Here is an 18,177-nt window from a genome sequence, read left to right as displayed (position 1 = left end):
ATAAGTCAATGATTCTTTAATAGGGCGGGGGAGTGAGGCCATTTGAGAATTCCAGGTGAGAGAAAGAGTTTGTAAAATTGTTCAGAGGAATTTAACATAGCATCCTGTTCAGAGGTGGGATGTTTGTTTCTTTACTCCAGTTGAACATCAATGAAATAGAAAAAAACAGGACACTTAAAGCAATGCTATCATCTAGCATACTATCAAGGGCCAAAATGAGGCCCTCGAGGTCTTACAGAATTCTAAGAATTTATAAAAGAGAGATAGTATCAATAAAATGAGGATTCATGGAAAGTGTACTTTTAAAAGATGAAGTGGGATTTGGTCAGGCAAAAGTTTAGGAGATAATAATGCTTAAGGACAGAGAAGTTACTGGTTTGGGAAGAATAAAATGTGTATATGAAACAAATAGCTAGCTGTAAATAAATGTTGAATTGATTTGAAATCTGAATGTTTTAAAAGAGACTTTAGATGTCAGTTATTCCAACTCTCTGGTAGTGCAGAGAGGAAAGGACCTAATGGAAATTTGAGCAGGTCAGGCAGAAGACTACGACAGTTATAATAACCACTAATATGCATTGAGTGCTGACTACCTGCGGTACAGTATCCCGAGTATTAAAATAATTGTAGTAATTCATTACAACAACCCTGTGAATAGGAACTGTAAACATCCCACTGTGTAGTCGAGAAAAGTGCACACAGAGTTTGCGTAACTCGTTCCATATAACACGAGTAGGCAATAAAGCCTAGATTTGAATCCAGCATTCTGGCCTTGCAGTCTCTTTTCTTACGGTTTGTTTGCCACAAGGAAGCCATTAATAATATACCAGCAAAGTGATAAACATAGAATATAGGTGGTGAATGTCATGTTTCTAGACATTTAAATATGGTGGCAGAGCATAGAAGGTTTGAATGAAAATAGACCAATTCAATATGCTTTTCCCACAAAAGGATAATGAAGTTGATGAAATGATGAAACATTAAAATTATCATCTCTTTCATGAGCCTTCCTCTATCCCTAAGTGAAGTTGATTATTTCTTTGCCACCACTTCTCTATCCTTGCATTTATTATACTATATTTTAATGATGACATTATATGATAAACAATTATATGAGGGATCTTGAAAAAGTTTATGGAAAGATTCATATTATATTTTAATCCCGCTTTTTCCACAAACTTTTTGAAGTATTCCCATATGTGTATTTTCCCCAAAAGTCTGTCAGGACACGTACTTACTCACAAATTTTCCTTAATTCGACATCTAGCTCTAGCACAGTGCTGCATATATAGAGTGTGCAGAGTACCCCACAGATTTGTACAATCAACTATGTTCCAATAAAAAATAAATTAAAAATAACTTTCTTTTAGAAAAAATAAACAAACGAAACAAAACAAAAGTATGCAAATTACAGATTATATATAATATATAAAGACTGCATAAACAGGTGAAAGAATAAGTAAATGAATGAATGAACGTGTGAATGTGGAAAGAGGAAAACCCTAATTTACTGATTATGTGTGAAGGATAAAGTACGGCAATGTTCAAGCTGAAGATAACTTAAGCATTGCAAAGGTCTTTTATTTAATCTTTAATCATATTTCTCTGATCACTACTCTCACCCCAAACGTTTATCACAACATCTTTAATTACTTTACGTTACCATATTTTACTAATACTGAATGCTTATGCATGTATTTCGCTGTAGACCGAGAATAGAAATGCCACTAGATGGCACCTGTATATCTTTGTTTCATAACTTAAAGGTGTGTGTGTTTGTGTGTGTGTGTGTATGTATGTGTATGTGTGTGTAGCTATAGTGAACTGATTTTGTAAAAAAAATTCAATGAAATAATTTCAGGGAAGGAAACTGTATCAGAAATTACCTAATGTCATTAGAATGTATAGGTTCTGGAGGGAGGATGTTTAGGCTTGAATCCTGACTATGTCAAGTACCAGCTGTGATTTCACAAGAGTGTTACTTAACTACTGGTGTCTGCTTTTCTCTCTGCAAAGTGAAAATAACAGCACCTACCTCACAGGGTTGGTATAAATGTTAAAAGATTTAACTCAGGTGAAATTCTTAAAATGTTTTCTGCCAAATATGCACTCAAAAAATGTTTTTGTTTTTCCCCCAAAATATTAAGTAATGTGTTGCAAATCAAAAATAGTTAATTATTGGCAATGCCAATACTATACTGTCTCCCACCTGCTTCTCTCCCCACTCTATCTTTCTCTTTCTATCTCTCTACCTCAGAGTTTTGTCTATTAAACTTATTTCTTGCAATTTTTTCTATATTCAATTATCAGTAAATTCTATCATCTCTAACTTACAAATGTATCTAGAAACTGATTACTTGTTACCAATTTTACTCCTACAACACTTGTCCAGGCCACAATTATTTCTCTCCTGTATTAATGTAATAGCCTTCAAATGAGTTTTTCTTTTGTCCTTGCACCTATGGTCTTTCTCAACACACCTGACAGTGTGATCCTGTAAAACTACAAATCAGATTAGTTACTCCTCTGCTCAAAATGCTCTTTGATTCTAAACTCCAGGATAACATATAACATTCCTTTTCGTGGTTGGTCTCAGAAGAAAGTGAGCATTCAGTGTTTTATCCCATGTAAATCCCAAAGTCCTCGCAATGCGTTGTCAGTAAAATGCACTATATATTCTCGGTCACTTATCTGCCCTATCTCCTACAATTCTTCTTGCTCCTGACTTCTTTACTCCAGCTACAGTGGTCTTCTTCCTGATCCTGGAATTGCAGATCTGCTCCTGTCTCAGAGTCTTGGCTTCTGTCTTTCACTCTGCCTTTAATGTTCTTCTCCCTGTCTGCCAGCTCAGTGAAGCTTGCCCTTGTCACCCTATTTAAAATTACTCCTGGGCCCCCAATATTTTCCATGTCTCTCACGTGGCTTTTTCTTTTTTCTATAGTACTTATTGCCTTCTGACATGACAAGTTTTACTCATGCATTATTTGTCTCACCCAGGTAGAATGTAAGCTCCATCATGTAGAACTTTTGGTCTGTTTTATTCATGGCTATTTCACCAGCCCATAGCACTGTGCCTACGACATAGCAAGCACTTGCAAAATAGGTTAAAAAATAAAATAAAATAAATGAATGAATAAGTGAATGAAGGAGGACCACTTGTAATTCAACAATTATTTGTTTGAGGTAATTTTTGCTAATTCAAAGATAAAGAAGGGAAGATCCCCATTCTCAAGCAGTTTCCTTTAGCTGAGGGGGCAGAAATAGAGGAATTACAAGTATATTACAATGCAAAATGTGGTTGATGCTATAGTAGTGGGAATAGTATGACATTACCAGGAAGAAGATATTCTTTCAGTTGGGAAGATAAATATTGAATAATATGTTTAAATAACTAAACTTTGCAAGTTCTAAGAGGAGCCTTCAAATAGGTTTTCTAATTAGAGTCTTAAATTCTTACTTGGAGTTATATAAATAACTTTTCAGATGCAACTTTCATCAACTTGACTGCCTCTGCTTTTCTGTTTTTCAAAGACTTGCCCTAAAGCAGACTCTGTTGGAATCACAGCTTGGCCTTACGTTAAGCTAATGAGTGCTCGCTTTTCAAACTGAGCTGTTCTGTGTTGCTGATGAAACTGCAGATTATCCATGTTGCAGCTATTCTGAATACTCTATTTAAATTAAAAAGTAAAATAGAAGTTTCTTATTTATTATTCCTCTTATCTTTATCTTATTATGGGTAAGCAAGAACAATGAGTAGAGGTATGACATATTTTTCTTGCCTGAATATGCTCAGGGTAATAGTTTTATGTGCTTTTAACTTATATGCCTTTTTCTATTATCTTAAAAAATGATATTTGCTGTTTAAACACTGAATGATGCAAACCCGTGTGAAGCAGAACTTAGAATTTGTCTTAATTTTACCCACCCAGCAGTCACTGTGTAAACACTTGCACAATTTTGTGTTGTATTATAAAAACATTTGTGCAAATTGCTTTGTCACTTTGCAGTGGTAAGTGAATATTCTTTCGAGCAGCTTCATTTTACGGATATTTTCACAGTTTATTTTGTGATTCAATTTTCAGTGGAAATTTGGGTTTTTAATATCTGTCTGATGATTTTATGTTGGTCTTTCATAAAAACATAGTATAATAAAGCTAAAATCCTCCCCCTCCAAAAACCAGGATGAAAGATAAACATTCTTTTAAAATTATGTGATCTCAGAAGAAAGAGAAACAACTGAGCATGAAAACCACGGGAAAAATAAAAACTAGAGGATAAGAAAATGAGCTGATGTTGGAGATAATCATACAGGTGACTGGGGAAGGAAGAGATTGGTTTTGAGAACTTTTTGGTTTGGGTTTTCATGCCCAATGGAGGGCATTATATGAGGACAGGAGAACATTTAGTAGAACATTGTAACACAGGGAATTAAGTCTGAAACCTCATATGTGATGTTAGGACATCAAGGGATTATACTTTCAGTAATAGTGTGAACTAGGAAAAAAATTATCATTCAGCATTGGAAGATGGGCAGAAAGCTCACCTCTCGTTGCCTGGGTTTTGAGTGGAAGAATGTTTTCCCTGATAATCAGAAACAATAGAGCTGTGACTCCCTTGGGCTTGGAGTTCAAATTTATTCTACGCATATGAACCGAGACTTCCATGAAGAATATTCATCATGAAAGTTGATCCTGAGCTCATTCATTATTTCTGGGAGGAAAAAACTGCTAATGAATGTCCTTTTGAGAAAATGACATTGAAACCAGAAACCTGGAATAGGATGTTAGAAGCCTTAATCTATTAAACAGCATAATAATGACTAATTTGGAGGAAAATAAAACACAGTGGAATAAAAATATTGTGCAATAACAATATACTGCCTGGAAAATTGCCCCAGTTCTTATGTTAATGCTGTTTTCACAGTGAAGGAAGTCAGAGTTCACAGGACACTGCCCCTGCAGTTCTGGCAGATGGACTGCATCAGACTTTGATCCTCTCTGAGGGCCACTGGAGGTCCTCACCACTCTTGACACTTTTTTCAAGACACAATGCTACTGTTTCTGTTCAATCAGCCCACTTGGGCCACACTATTGTGGTCCTTGAAATTAATCTGTGTCATGTTTTTGGCTTTTTCAGACCACTTTCAGTCTGACCATGACATGATTTTTGTTTTTATGTTTGTTTTTTTTTAATTACAAAAGCCACTTAACGATAGACTAAGAGTCGAGATACTTGATAGACCTTCAATGCTCTCTGCCCACCCCCCACCCCCACCATCCACAGGCTTCAAATGTGGTTGTTAATTGATCAACTCAGTAAGATTCTTGATTCTACCTCCTTTGTTTTCTGGTCCACCCAGCTCAGTAACAAAGTTTGTTCACTGACTGTAGTAGTCCCTGGAAAAGGATCACCTTCTTTCAGCCTCCTTTTAAATAATTGCTGTGATGAAGGGAGAAGAGGGCTGCTATATAGACCCATTTTGAAAATTTGGGATTTCACTCTGACCATTCCTGAGCAGGATGCTACTTTCTTTCTTCTAATGCCAACCTCGGGGTGTGTTGTGGGTCTACTATCTGAGTGGCAGCCTAAACAAAAGTGGGCATAGGATGTCAAACTTCATTCTGGGTCAGCCACCCAGACTCTCTCCAGACTTTCACAGTGCTAGATCACATGGTTAATGACCACCGGATTGAGTATACTGCCCACGTGTGCAACATAATGGCTTTCTGAAAATTTTATATAAATGCCCTTATCTTTCCTGCACTTGAACCTTCTAAATAAAAGTTCTGAGTATACATTGGAAATAATAGGAAAAAAAGTGAAGTTATAGCTACCAGAATGAGAATTGACTTTTCTGGTGGTAGAGCAAGGACAACAACTGTGGCACCTGGGGAGGGAAGCCTAATTACACCACTTTGGCACTATAAGGCTTCGGGACAGCCTCACTTCACTGGCCACGATTGTTATGCATGATAGACTTGCCCCAGGCTTTCTCCTTGTGGGCCAAGGTGAAGTATGTGCCATCACTAATACATCCCACTGTATCTAGATTAATACTTCAAACCAAATGAAAATGTCATGACTAAAACTTAAGGAGAAAGCCACCCAGCTTTTTAAGGTAGGCCCTGATGATTTATAAAATTGGGTCTAGAACCCTGTGGGGGCAGCTTAAGGGCACCACTGCCAGTTCACCTGTCCCTGCTGCTTGGAGTCCTGTTGATAGGAGATTTAATTAAATGCTGTTTGGGACAAATCGTTGAATTTGTTCCCAACCTTTGTTAGTCAAAATAATAGGAGTGGTTTAGGGATTTGAATACTCAGAAAAATTTGTCAGTCATTGAAGGTGGTATAAAAATTAGGTTAATATTGTTGGGAGACAATTCTCCACGGGTCTCGTATTTCTGAATGTTATGCACAGTGAGGCACCAACAGCCTTTTGTTATGCACTACCTGTTCAAGGATGTGTATAATTAATGGTCTTAGAAGACATAGTGTCTCCCTTATGAGCACAGGGCAGGCATGAATTCTGCCCAGTATAAATGATTTGGGTTTCCTAATCTCATGGTTTCTCTTCTGCTGTGCAACCATGGCATGTGCAGGTTTTATTTGGCCATCTTCACATTGATCTGTGGGAACTGAAGCTTAGGTAACTATTGCAACTGTGCTGACACCCTGACTACCACTGTCACTGTGAGTGGTAAATTGTCTTTTGTCTCTGACCCAGGAGTCTCATGTCTTCTACCAGCATCTGTGTCATCTTGGCTGATTAACTTGCTATGTTGTAAATAGGTCTAAGTCTTATACTCTTCACAGTTCTTGACACAAGATTGTCCAACACAGTATAAAAATAATCCATATGTTTGGAAAAAATATTTTTATCCTACATGCCCAGGAAATAACCAGTGTAAAAATTATATAAATAACTACAAATCAATAAATAAGTGACAAGCTACTGAAAGAAACATACACAAAGAATATAAATAGCTAACTTAAAAGAAGAAACCAGTATGCAGAAGAAACATACAAAAAACATTATATTTTGTCAGGGAAAAATGCAAGTTAAAACCAGAGTGAGATTCCATTCGTACCTGAGACTGGCCAACTCTTTAGTTTTATATCATTCAATATTGGTGAGGATTTAAGGGAAATGGAAACCCTTAAATATTGCAGGTAGAAGTGTAAATTTACAGAACTGCTTTAGAAAGTATTTTGAAGCCTAGTGAGGCCTGGCTTTAGCAGTATCTATAATTTCTCTCCTTCTTTCCATCCTTCTTTCCTTCCCTCCTCCTCCATGCCTCCCTCCCTCATTCTCTCCCTTTCTACCCACATCCCTTCCTCCCTCCTCAACAGAGACTGTATATGAGGGTACTTCAAAATGTTTTTGGAAAAATAGAATTGAAAGATAATATAAATCTTTCCATTAACTTTTTGAAGTACTCTCCCATGTTATTCCAAAGGGAAATAATTGTTTAGGCTGTTAAAACTTACAGAGGTGGTTTTCCAAATTTGTAAAACTTGGATTGATTCTATAGGAAAATTTTTTGAAATTATAAATTATTTTTCCTGCTTGTTAAGTTCCCAGTTTCACCAAAATGAGTATATTTAACCCATTAGGCATTTGAAAGAAATAGTAATTGCACTACTTAACATTATATTTAATTAATATTTATAAAATTGATATGTGATAAACTTTATAATAAATTTTAGCTTTTGAGGCTGAAACGACATCTACACCCTTTCTCCCAAACTAAGAAGTGAGGAGTAGAGGGGAAGATAAAATACTTGTTACTGATACTAGTGATACAATGGTGATTCTACTTCTAAAGGTCATTTGCTAGCTAGCCACTTCCTAGGTATGTCGATACTTCAAGTATCAATTTTTTTAACCATAAGCTGAGAGGTAATAGGAAAAAAATGTATTATGAGAAAAAAATGGGTCTGAAGAATGAACTCTTCATACGTTCACATCCATTTATTGAGAACCAACTGTATTATTCTGCTTGGGTTGCCATCACAGAATACCACAGATCAGGTGGCTTAAACAACAGACATTTATTTTCCTGCAGTTCTGGAGTCTGGAAGTTTAGGGTCAAGGTGTTGGCAGGTTTGGTTTCTAGTGAGGCTCCTATTCCTGGCTTGCAGATGGCCGCCTTCTTTCTGTGGCCTTCCCTTTGTGCATGCATGTCTCTCGTGTCTCTTCCTTTTCTTATAGGAACACCAGTGCCCCACCCTTGTGACCTCATTTAACTTTAATTACTTCCTAAAAAGGCCTATCTTCAAATACAATCACATTGGGATTTAGGGCTTTAACATATGAATTTGGGGGGAAGATAATTCAGTCCATAATACAATGTGCCTACCACTCTTGTGGGTCTTTGAGATACATTAGTGAACAAAACAGAGATTTCTCCCTTTGTGATTCTTGTATTCTAAAGGGAGGTGACAAACAATAAATAATAATCATTATAGGTATACAAATCATGTAGTATGTGAGAAGGTAATAAGTGTTATGGACAAAACACTAAGAACAAGGGATGGGGATTTGGAGTGTTAGCACAGGCTTCAGGGTGGGTGACAATTTTAAATAGATTAGTCCCCCTTGAGTACTTGACATTTGAGCAAGATCCTGAAAGATATGAGAAAATTAGCAGTATAGATATCTGTTCTTGTTAAGTCTGGTGTTTATTCAAGTGAGAACAGCAGGCATTATTGGGAAGCTATGGACAACACGATTTAGAGTCAGATGACCTTGATTCAAGTTCCACCTTTTGGCAAGTCAGAATCTGCACTAAATTTCAAACCCAGCAGCACAGGTTAAATTAATTCCAGAAATCAGCATATGTCAGAGCAGATTATCCCTATTTTAGATGAAAAATAAGAAAACAAATTGCTTCTGTGCTGAATTTGAACTTCTTCAGGAATCACTGATTGCAAAACTTATCATGTATAAATAATTCCTCTCCACATTCCCAAAGGCATTTCTCTGTTACCTTGGTTTCATCGCACTGTCGACAGACTACCTCTTGCTTTGGTGTGAAAGATCAGTAGTGACCTCATTAATTATATTGATAAATATGTCAATCAGGGGCATTCCAAATGGCTTTTCAGTTGAGGCTAGGGATGAGTTTTTGCTATGGGTAAGGCAAAGTTGTTGATGAAATTCAGCAGCTCTGCACTAATGTAAAATATCAAGTAAGATATATTTATGGAGCATGCACAGAATCACAGTTTACTCAGCAGCTAAGACAGTAATTCTGTCAACTCTTGATTATCCGTATTAATAAAAAATAAAAATATCAGTAGTTAACATTGAGGATAATCTATACATTCTCACCAAAGACAGGAGAAAATAGCAGGAAATACACAGTGGCCAAATGGAAGAAGTAATTCTCAACATGGGCAGCATGGGAGGTTATGAAGACTTAACTGAAGATCAGTCAAATCTACCTGGCAGCAACCAGAGCAAAGAATGAGGGAAAAGGGAAATATAGGTCATGATGGAGCATTCATTTTAACTTTAGGATGGATAATAAGAGGATGGTTCCCTTTTTTAAAAAAGAAAAAGTAAATAGGCCTAATATAATTCCTCATATTCATTTATGCTATAAATGAAGTGCCTTTTCTATGTCAGACCCTGGGCTGAGCTCTGGAGGGATAACAGCAAATAATCCAATCCCTACTTTTTTGGGCCTTCACAAGGCCATCCAACCACCATTCATTAAGCAATCTTGGCTTGTTAAGCATGTGTGTTAAGGTCTAGAATGATCAAGAATCATTCCAGTTTTTGTAGAGGATTCATAAAGCGTATGTACTTCACAGGGCCTGGTTTTCCAAAGCCTTGCAATTTCAAATACTGATCTTGCAAAGGACAGGAAATTTTCCCCAGGCTATTGAATCTCTGTTGCAAGATAAGAATTGTAACACAGCAAGGTTGCTGGCTCAAAGACAGATGTTACTAATTGATATGTAAAGTTACTAAAAAGCTACTAGAGGGAAAAGGAATGTTTGCTAAATCAAGCCTTTGTTAGTGGATCACTTAATTGCCTAACAGAATGTCATCTGACTTGTTTTTACTGAATGTTACCAGCTTCTATTGTAAAACTTCTTAAACTGTACTTAGCAAAAGCCCACCTATGTCTCTTCCTGTAACTTCTTGGTCTGGAGAATAAATGCAGGAAGAGAACCCCAAGTCATGGTTAATTTCCCAAATGGAAGAAATGCCTCATGCTTGAGGAAGTTCTGGGATATTAACCCCTTTCTGGGGCTTCTCACTGCTCAAAAGAAATGGGCTTTGAGTAATCTTTGGCAACTCCGTCACCCAGGGGAAAAGGGGTGACAAATCCATAGGAGGCAAAGCAACAAGTTTTCAAAACTTAGACTCTATTGAAGTGAAACTGATATCAACAAGCTCAAGGATGTGTCATTAGACACTGTGAGGAAGTTATAAAAAGGATTTTCAGCAGCACACGTCCATTCCACTGCATTTGGGGGGTGGCGGTGTGAGGTATGGTGTACAGCGTCTGGGAGGATGGTAGGTATGCAGCATGTGGTATTGAAGACAGATGAAACACCATGACCAAGGGTGACTTTGGAGAACCATGCTTAGTTCTGTTTGGCTACAGTTGACAGTGTGCAAGGAAGATAGAGAGAGATTAGGCAGGAGAGCAGAAACAGAGCAAGCAAGGCCCATGTGCTGGGGGAAGACAGTGGGTTTATTCCATGGACATATGGATATTTGTGAGGGATGAATTCAACGATTAAAATGGCAAAGTGATGTGTGAAAATTTAGATTTTCAGTCATTCTGGCTTCAGTGTGGAGGTCAGACTGGAGAGTGGCAGGGGTGGGGGTTGCAGGGACCAGTTAAGATTTTCAGCATTTGCCTGGGCACAAAACAAGAAGATGTGAATCAAGACTACATAAGTGAGGAAAAAGAGAGAAATGTGAAAGGAGAAATAATTTACAGGACTTGATAACTAATTGTATGGCATGGGTATTTCAGAGAAAAGGGGTAAGCATGCCCTCCTGTCTTTCAGTCTGTGCAAATTAGTGTATCAGCCGAGCTTACCCTTTTGTGTGGATTTTTCAGCAGAAGTGAGGGTTTAACAAACTCCGAGGCTTTATATATGTAGTAAAAAGTGCTTCGGTAATGTACAAATTCTTTAATGAATTTTAAATTTCTTGAGTGTAAGTACTTCATTTCTTAATTGTTTTAATCTGTTTTAGTGCAATTCCGTAGAACTTGATAAAGTAATGCTTTAGGCTAAATTAATCTGATATATAAAAAGCAACGATGTATATAAACCTTTAGGTTAAAAAAAATTACTTGAAAATGACATCCCTCATAGCACTACACATATTAAAAGAATGTTGGGTTACCAGTGACACAGCTTTTATAGCCTTTACATTTTCCTTCAAAAGAAAACTAGCCCTAGTCATGAAAACATAAACTAAGGTAACAGTTTTATGTGGAATAAAAGGTGTAACCGGTTTCCTTCTTTGGATTAATTTAATTAATATCACTACTAGTAGTGGCTTTTTGGATTATTAACTTATTCTAAAAGAAAGGGCTATCTTTTATTTCATGAATTATGGTTTGTTAGAGACTGAGGTTTAGAGATGGAATAAGTTTAGACTAACTCTGTAGAGAAAGTTTAACAATAATGTTTCATGGACAATGCTCAGTTGAGAAAGCAATTGCTATTTCAGGCCCTTTTGGCCTGAAGAGATTTTGTTCCAAATCTGTGGTTTAAATGCATAACAAAAGCAAGGAAACTTTAATGGTACTTGCTTTGAAATTAGAATGTGATTACTTTTATGACACTATGGATAGTTTTATTGCCTTAAACTATTTTAAAAATGTGATTCTTTTTTAATAGTCTCTACAACTACATGCTGTTCAGAAGAAAAGCTAGTAGAGAATTCACTTTGGTTGAGTTAGCTGAGAATCTGCAGATAATTGCAGGAAAAGATGTTATTTTTTGACCTGGTGATCATTAGTCTTTTCCATGCCCTCCCTAAAGCTTGACACAGGGGCGTTTCCAGTGGAACACTTTTAGCCTCATTGGACCAACTGGCAGTGTAAGGTTATTAAAACTTTTCATTTTGGAATGTTCAATGATTTGGGGAAAAGGTCACGATGAGTGTGAACATAATTCACACATATATAAAGTTTTGATTTATGTTTTATTCCTTGAAACATGTAAGAGGGATATGAACTGTTTCTGACATATAGGTCTGAAATCTTTGTAATCTGTGTGTCTAAAAAAAAAATAAATAGTACCTGTTCTTGAGAGTGTTAGTTCTCAGGAGTTTGCCTTAGAAATAGGTCAAGATAAAGACTCCTTACCCGACTATACATGCTCTGGTATGCCTCCGCAATCATCATCCTTTGTGCGTTGCAGCGCTGAGTTAGGATATTGATCAGCATGTCTTTGTCACAGTCTGGAAAAGAATAGCATTTCAAGATTAGTACAGTTGCTCCTCTGTAGCTAGGAACAACCCATTATCTAAGGATCAAAACCAGTGTGCAAGCATTATCCCTGATTGTACTTTAAGCAGAGAGCAATTTTAACTAAACTTGGAAATCATATAGCAACCCTGAATGAAGCACAGGTTTTCCTATCTCTCATTTAGTGTTTTACAACAGATTGCCTCCTTTTCTTTAAAAAGATCCAATAAGAAGTACAGAAAAGTAAAGAAAATGTATGCTTTCTTCAACCTTCCTAACCAACCAAAAGACCTTCAAGTTGATTAGTGTTTAACTAGTAACAGCATCTTTCTCATTGCACAGTTAGGGAGATACGGCTTGCAATGAACACATCTTAGGACAAAAATGACTGCTCTTGTTCAGTACCTCTGGAGGAAGGAGGGGTAATGGAGAAGGAAATCATGGAAGCACAAGGTGTCTGCCTGCTTCTGAGGAATGGTGTGAACCCTTCATGCTTTGCATGGGGCATGATCTTTCTTGCCCTTAATATAGGCTCTGTTTCTGGGAGTACGTTCTGCACTTCCTCATATTACCAACACACGGAGTTAATAGACCTCCTTAATGAATAACTGGTGTAGATAAATTTCATTGTAATGACAATCAGAAGAGTGACCAAGACAGTCTTAACATTTCTCTCAGCTTGGCTAAAATTTAGACAGGTTTCTTCTTAATTACAGACCCCCGACCTCGCTTTTCTTAGACCATTTATTTTTTTTATTTTTTTCCTCCAACTTTATTTTTAAACAATTTTAGATATACAGAAAATTGACAAAGATAGTACAGAGTTCCCATTATTCACTCACATAATAGAAAATTTATTTTATTTTTACTTTTTTAATTTTAATTAATTAATTTATTTGTTTGTTTGTTTATTTATTTATTTATTTTTCTTCTCATTCTTTTATTTCTTTCTTTCTTTATTTATTTTTCTTATTTTTTTTATTTTAATGTTTTTTTTTAAATTTATTTTATTTTTTTTTAACTTTTATTTTGCCGATATACATTGTGGTTGATTATTGTTGCCCCTTACCAAAACCTCCCTCCCTCCTCCCTCTCCTCCTTCCCCCCCAACAATGTCCTTTCCGTTTGCTTGTCATATCAACTTCAAGTAATTGTGGTTGTTATATCTTCTTCCCACACCTCCACCCCCGGTTATTTTTGTGTGTGTGTGTGTGTGTGTGTGTGTGTGTGTGTGTATTTTTTTATTTATTTATTTTTAGCTCCCACCAATAAGTGAGAATATGTGGTATTTCTCTTTCTGTGCCTGACTCATTTCACTTAATATAATTCTCTCAAGGTCCATCCATGTTGTTGCAAATGGCAGTATTTCATTCGTTTTTATAGCTAAGTAGTATTCCATTGTGTAGATGTACCACATTTTCCGTATCCACTCATCCGATGATGGACATTTGGGCTGGTTCCAACTCTTGGCTATTGTAAAGAGTGCTGTGATGAACATTGGGGAACAGGTATACCTTCGACTTGATGATTTCCATTCCTCTGGGTATATTCCCAGCAGTGGGATAGCTGGGTCATATGGTAGATCTATCTGCAATTGTTTGAGGAACCTCCATACGATTATCCATAGAGGCTGCACCATTTTGCAGTCCCACCAACAGTGTATGAGAGTTCCTTTTTCTCCGCAACCTCGCCAGCATTTATCATTCAGAGTCTTTTGGATTTTAGCCATCCTAACTGGGGTTAGATGGTATCTCAGTGTGGTTTTGATTTGCATTTCCCAGATGCTGAGTGATGTTGAGCATTTTTTCATATGTCTGTTGGCCATTTGTATATCTTCCTTTGAGAAATGCCTACTTAGCTCTTTTGCCCATTTTTTAATTGGGTTGCTTGTTTTCTTCTTGTAAAGTTGTTTGAGTTCCTTATATATTCTGGATATTAATCCTTTGTCAGATGTATATTTTGCAAATATTTTCTCCCACTCTGTTGGTTGTCTTTTAACTCTGTGAATTGTTTCTTTTGCTGTGCAGAAGCTTTTTAGTTTGATATAATCCCATTCGTTTATTTTTCCTTTGGTTGCCTGTGCTTTTGGGGTTGTATTCATGAAGTCTGTGTCCAGTCCTATTTCCTGAAGTGTTTCTCCTAGTTTTCTTTAAGTAGCTTTATTGTTTCAGGGTGTATATTTAAATCCTTAATCCATTTTGAGTTGATTTTAGTATATGGTGAGAGGTATGGATCTAGTTTCATTCTCCTGCATATGGATATCCAGTTATCCCAGCACCATTTGCTGAAGAGGCTGTCCCTTCACCAGTGAATAGGCTTGGTGCCTTTGTCAAAGATCAGATGGCAGTAAGTGTGTGGGTTGATTTCTGGATTCTCTATTCTATTCCATTGGTCAGTGTGTCTGTTTTTATGCCAGTACCATACTGTTTTGGTTATTATAGCTTTGTAGTATAGCTTAAAGTCAGGTAGTGTTATGCCTCCAGCTTTATTTTTTTTGCTCAGCATTGCTTTGGCTATGTGTGGTCTTTTATTGTTCCATGTAAATGTCTGGATAGTTTTTTCCATTTCTGAGAAAAATGTCTGGAATTTTGATGGGGATTGCATTGAATTTGTATATCACTTTGGGTAGTATGGACATTTTCACTATGTTGATTCTTCCAATGGGATATCTTTCCATCTTCTTGTATCCTCTCTAATTTCTCTCAGCAGTGGTTTATAGTTCTCATTATAGAGATTTTTCACCTCCTTGGTTAACTCAATTCCTCAGTATTTTATTTTTTTGGTGGCTATTGTAAATGGGCAGGCTTTCTTGATTTCTCGTTCTGCATGTTCACTATTGTAGAAAAGAAATGCTACTGATTTTTGTGTGTTGACTTTGTATCCTGCTACTGTGCTGAAATCATTTATCAATTCCAACAGTTTTTTTGTAGAGGTTTTAGGCTGTTCAGTATATAGGATCATGTCATCTGCAAACAGGGACAGTTTGACTTCATCTTTTCCAATCTGGATGCCCTTTATTTCCTTCTCTTCTCTGATTGCTCTGGCTAGTACTTCCAACACTATGTTGAATAGGAGTGGTGAGAGTGGGCATCCTTGTCTAGTTCCTGTTCTTAAAGGAAAAGCTTTCAGCTTTTCCCCATTCAGGATGATATTGGCAGTGGGTTTGGCATATATGGCTTTAATTATGTTGAGATACTTTCCCTCTATACCTAACTTATAGAGGGTCTTTGTCATGAATGAGTGCTGAATTTTGTCAAATGCTTTTTCAGCATCTGTAGAGATGATCATATGGTCCTTGTATTTGAGTTTATTAATATGGTGTATCACATTTATTGATTTGCGTATGTTGAAACAACCTTGCATCCCTGGGATGAATCCCACTTGATCGTGGTGAATAATTTTACGTATGTGTTGCTGTATTCTGTTTGCTAGTATTTTAGTGAAGATATTTGCATCTATATTCGTCAAGGATATCGGCCTGTAGTTTTCTTTTTTGGTTATATTTTTTCCTGGTTTTGGTATCAGGATGATGTTTTGTTAATTTGACTATAACATGTCTTGGAGAAGGCCTTTTTGGGTTGAATTCGATTGGAGATCTTTGAGCTTCCTGGATCTGAAGATCTGTGATTTTTCCTATACCTGGGAAGTTTTGTGCCTCTATTTTGTTGAATATGTTTTCAATGCAATCTCCATTTTCCTCCCCTTCGGTGATACCCATGACTCAGATATTTGAGCGCTTAAGGTTGTCTGATATCTCTCTCAGATTTTCTTCAATGTCCTTGATTCTTTTTTCTTTCTTTTTGTCCGCTTGTGTTATTTCAGACAGCCCATCTTCAAGTTCAGAGGTTCTCTCTTCAACTTCGACAAGCCTGCTGGTTAAACTCTCTGTTGTGTTTTGTATTTCGCTGAATAACTTCTTCAGTTCAGCAAGTTCTGCTACATTTTTTTTCAGGACATTGATTTCCTTGTACATTTCCTCTTTCAGATCCTGTATACTTTTCCTCATTTCATCATGATGTCTAGCTGAGTTTTCTTGTATCTCATTCAGTTTCCTTAGAATTATCACTCGAAATTCCTTGTCAGTCATTTCAAGGGCTTCTTGTTCTATAGGATCTAGAGTTTGAGATTTATTAACTTTTGGTGGTGTACTTTCTTGATTTTTTGTATTTCTGGTATCTTTTTTTTGATGTTTATTCATTGTGGCAGGGGGTTTCACAGTCCACCGGTTTGAGACTATTGACTAACTAAGATGTTGCTGTGGTTGCCAATTTGGTATGGCTACCTCCATGACTGCTCAGTTAGCCTCTAGTGCCTTGTGTGTGTGGTTGCCTCGGGTCTCGGGCCTCTCTGGGGAGCCACCTCGCTGGTCAGCTTGGACTCTGCTGGGCTGCTGGATCACAGGGCGGTACCGCAGGTTGTGTGGTCTCTACTGAGCTTCCACTTCACGTGCAGGACTTCTCCCTGTTCTGTGTGCTCTGGGCGGGCTGTTGGATCACGCAGTGGCAACCCCACAGGGTGTGTGGTTTCTTTCGAGTCTCTGCTTCCCTAGCCGGATGTCTCCCTGCTCTGTGCACACTGGGCTGGGCTGGGACGTGCCTTCTGCAGCCCTCGTCTATCAGCTGGGCCTTCAAGACCCTGCTCAGCACTGCCTCACCCAGGAAGTCTACCAGGTTTCTGCTAGGCACAGACGACCGGTCGCTCTGGGTGCCTTTGTAGCACTATGTAGATCTTTCTTGGGACTTATCACCTTCCTCCTGGTATCGCAGTTATTTGTGTACTTGTCTTATCTCCCCCACCAGAGCGTTAGCTCCTCGGGGGAGGAGCCTGCAGCACACGGTTCACCTTTGAATCCCCCTGGCGCAGACCGAGTCCAGTGCCTGCCTGCAGTCAGCTCTCTGGCAGGTTCAAGCAAACTTGGGAACTCTCCAACTACACTATTCCTAACCAGAAATCATTTAGGCATTTTTTCAAACTGGTGGCCGTAGAGATGGTATCTGCCTCCCGGTAACAGGAAGTTTACCGGGGGCCAGAGCCCAGGGTGCAGTGGAGTGACAGTTGGCCCAGCCTGTACTTCCTTGCCCTCCCGACGCTTGCCGGGGATGCCCCATGCCACCAGCCCCGCCAGAGAACCACGGAGGGATTAGAAGTGGAGGCCAGCCCGCAGGCCCCGGGAAGCCCCACGCTGGGGCAAGCAAGTGGGAAGGCTCAGTGAGGAGCCGAGCCAGGCGAGGAGGACAGGCTTGGCCGAGCCAGGCCAAAGCCGCCACCACCTGAGAAAATGGAGGCAGCCCCGGGGCCGGTGAGTGGCCCAGTGGGGCAGGTGGAAGCCGGGCGGGCGTCCGCCCCCCGAGCAGGGGCTGTGCCAGGTCGGGTGGCTCCCTCTCTGCCTCTGTATTGTCACCGTCCCCATTCTCAGCCGCCACCACCTTGGGCTGCTCACTCGGTCCCGCGGCACGGCTCTGGAGCTCCCAGGAATCTTCTTTTATGCTGGCTTGAAACCTCAAATCCTGAATAGGGCAGCTGGCCGCTGCAGCTAAGAAACAGTTACTTTCCTGCTCCACACTTCAAAGCTGTTGCCTGTAAATGAGGCAGCCTCTCCTGCCAAGGGCAAAGTGGCGGTCAGCCCCCACGACCGGCCACCAGCAGCAGTCCTCCCTTAAGAGACGGCAAGATGAAGGTCCACAAGTTTCCTGGCTGCCTAAGGCCCAGGGGCCGCCTTTTCCACCTC

General features: G+C 38.6%; 1 protein-coding gene across 1 annotated transcript in view; it reads right to left on the bottom strand.

Moving 5' to 3' along the window:
• ANXA10 (annexin A10) overlaps positions 1 to 18,177 on the bottom strand; it is a 167,912-nt gene that overhangs the window by 37,918 nt on the left and 111,817 nt on the right. The window contains exon 3 of the mRNA XM_063077311.1: positions 12,348 to 12,442. Coding sequence (XP_062933381.1) covers positions 12,348 to 12,442 — 95 coding nt within the window. The remainder of the gene's footprint in view (positions 1 to 12,347; positions 12,443 to 18,177) is intronic.

Source organism: Cynocephalus volans, chromosome 13, assembly GCF_027409185.1.
Source record: "Cynocephalus volans isolate mCynVol1 chromosome 13, mCynVol1.pri, whole genome shotgun sequence".
NCBI lineage: Eukaryota > Metazoa > Chordata > Mammalia > Dermoptera > Cynocephalidae > Cynocephalus > Cynocephalus volans.
The sequence above is the reverse complement of the archived record's forward strand: the minus strand, read 5'-3'. Positions and strand labels throughout refer to the sequence as shown.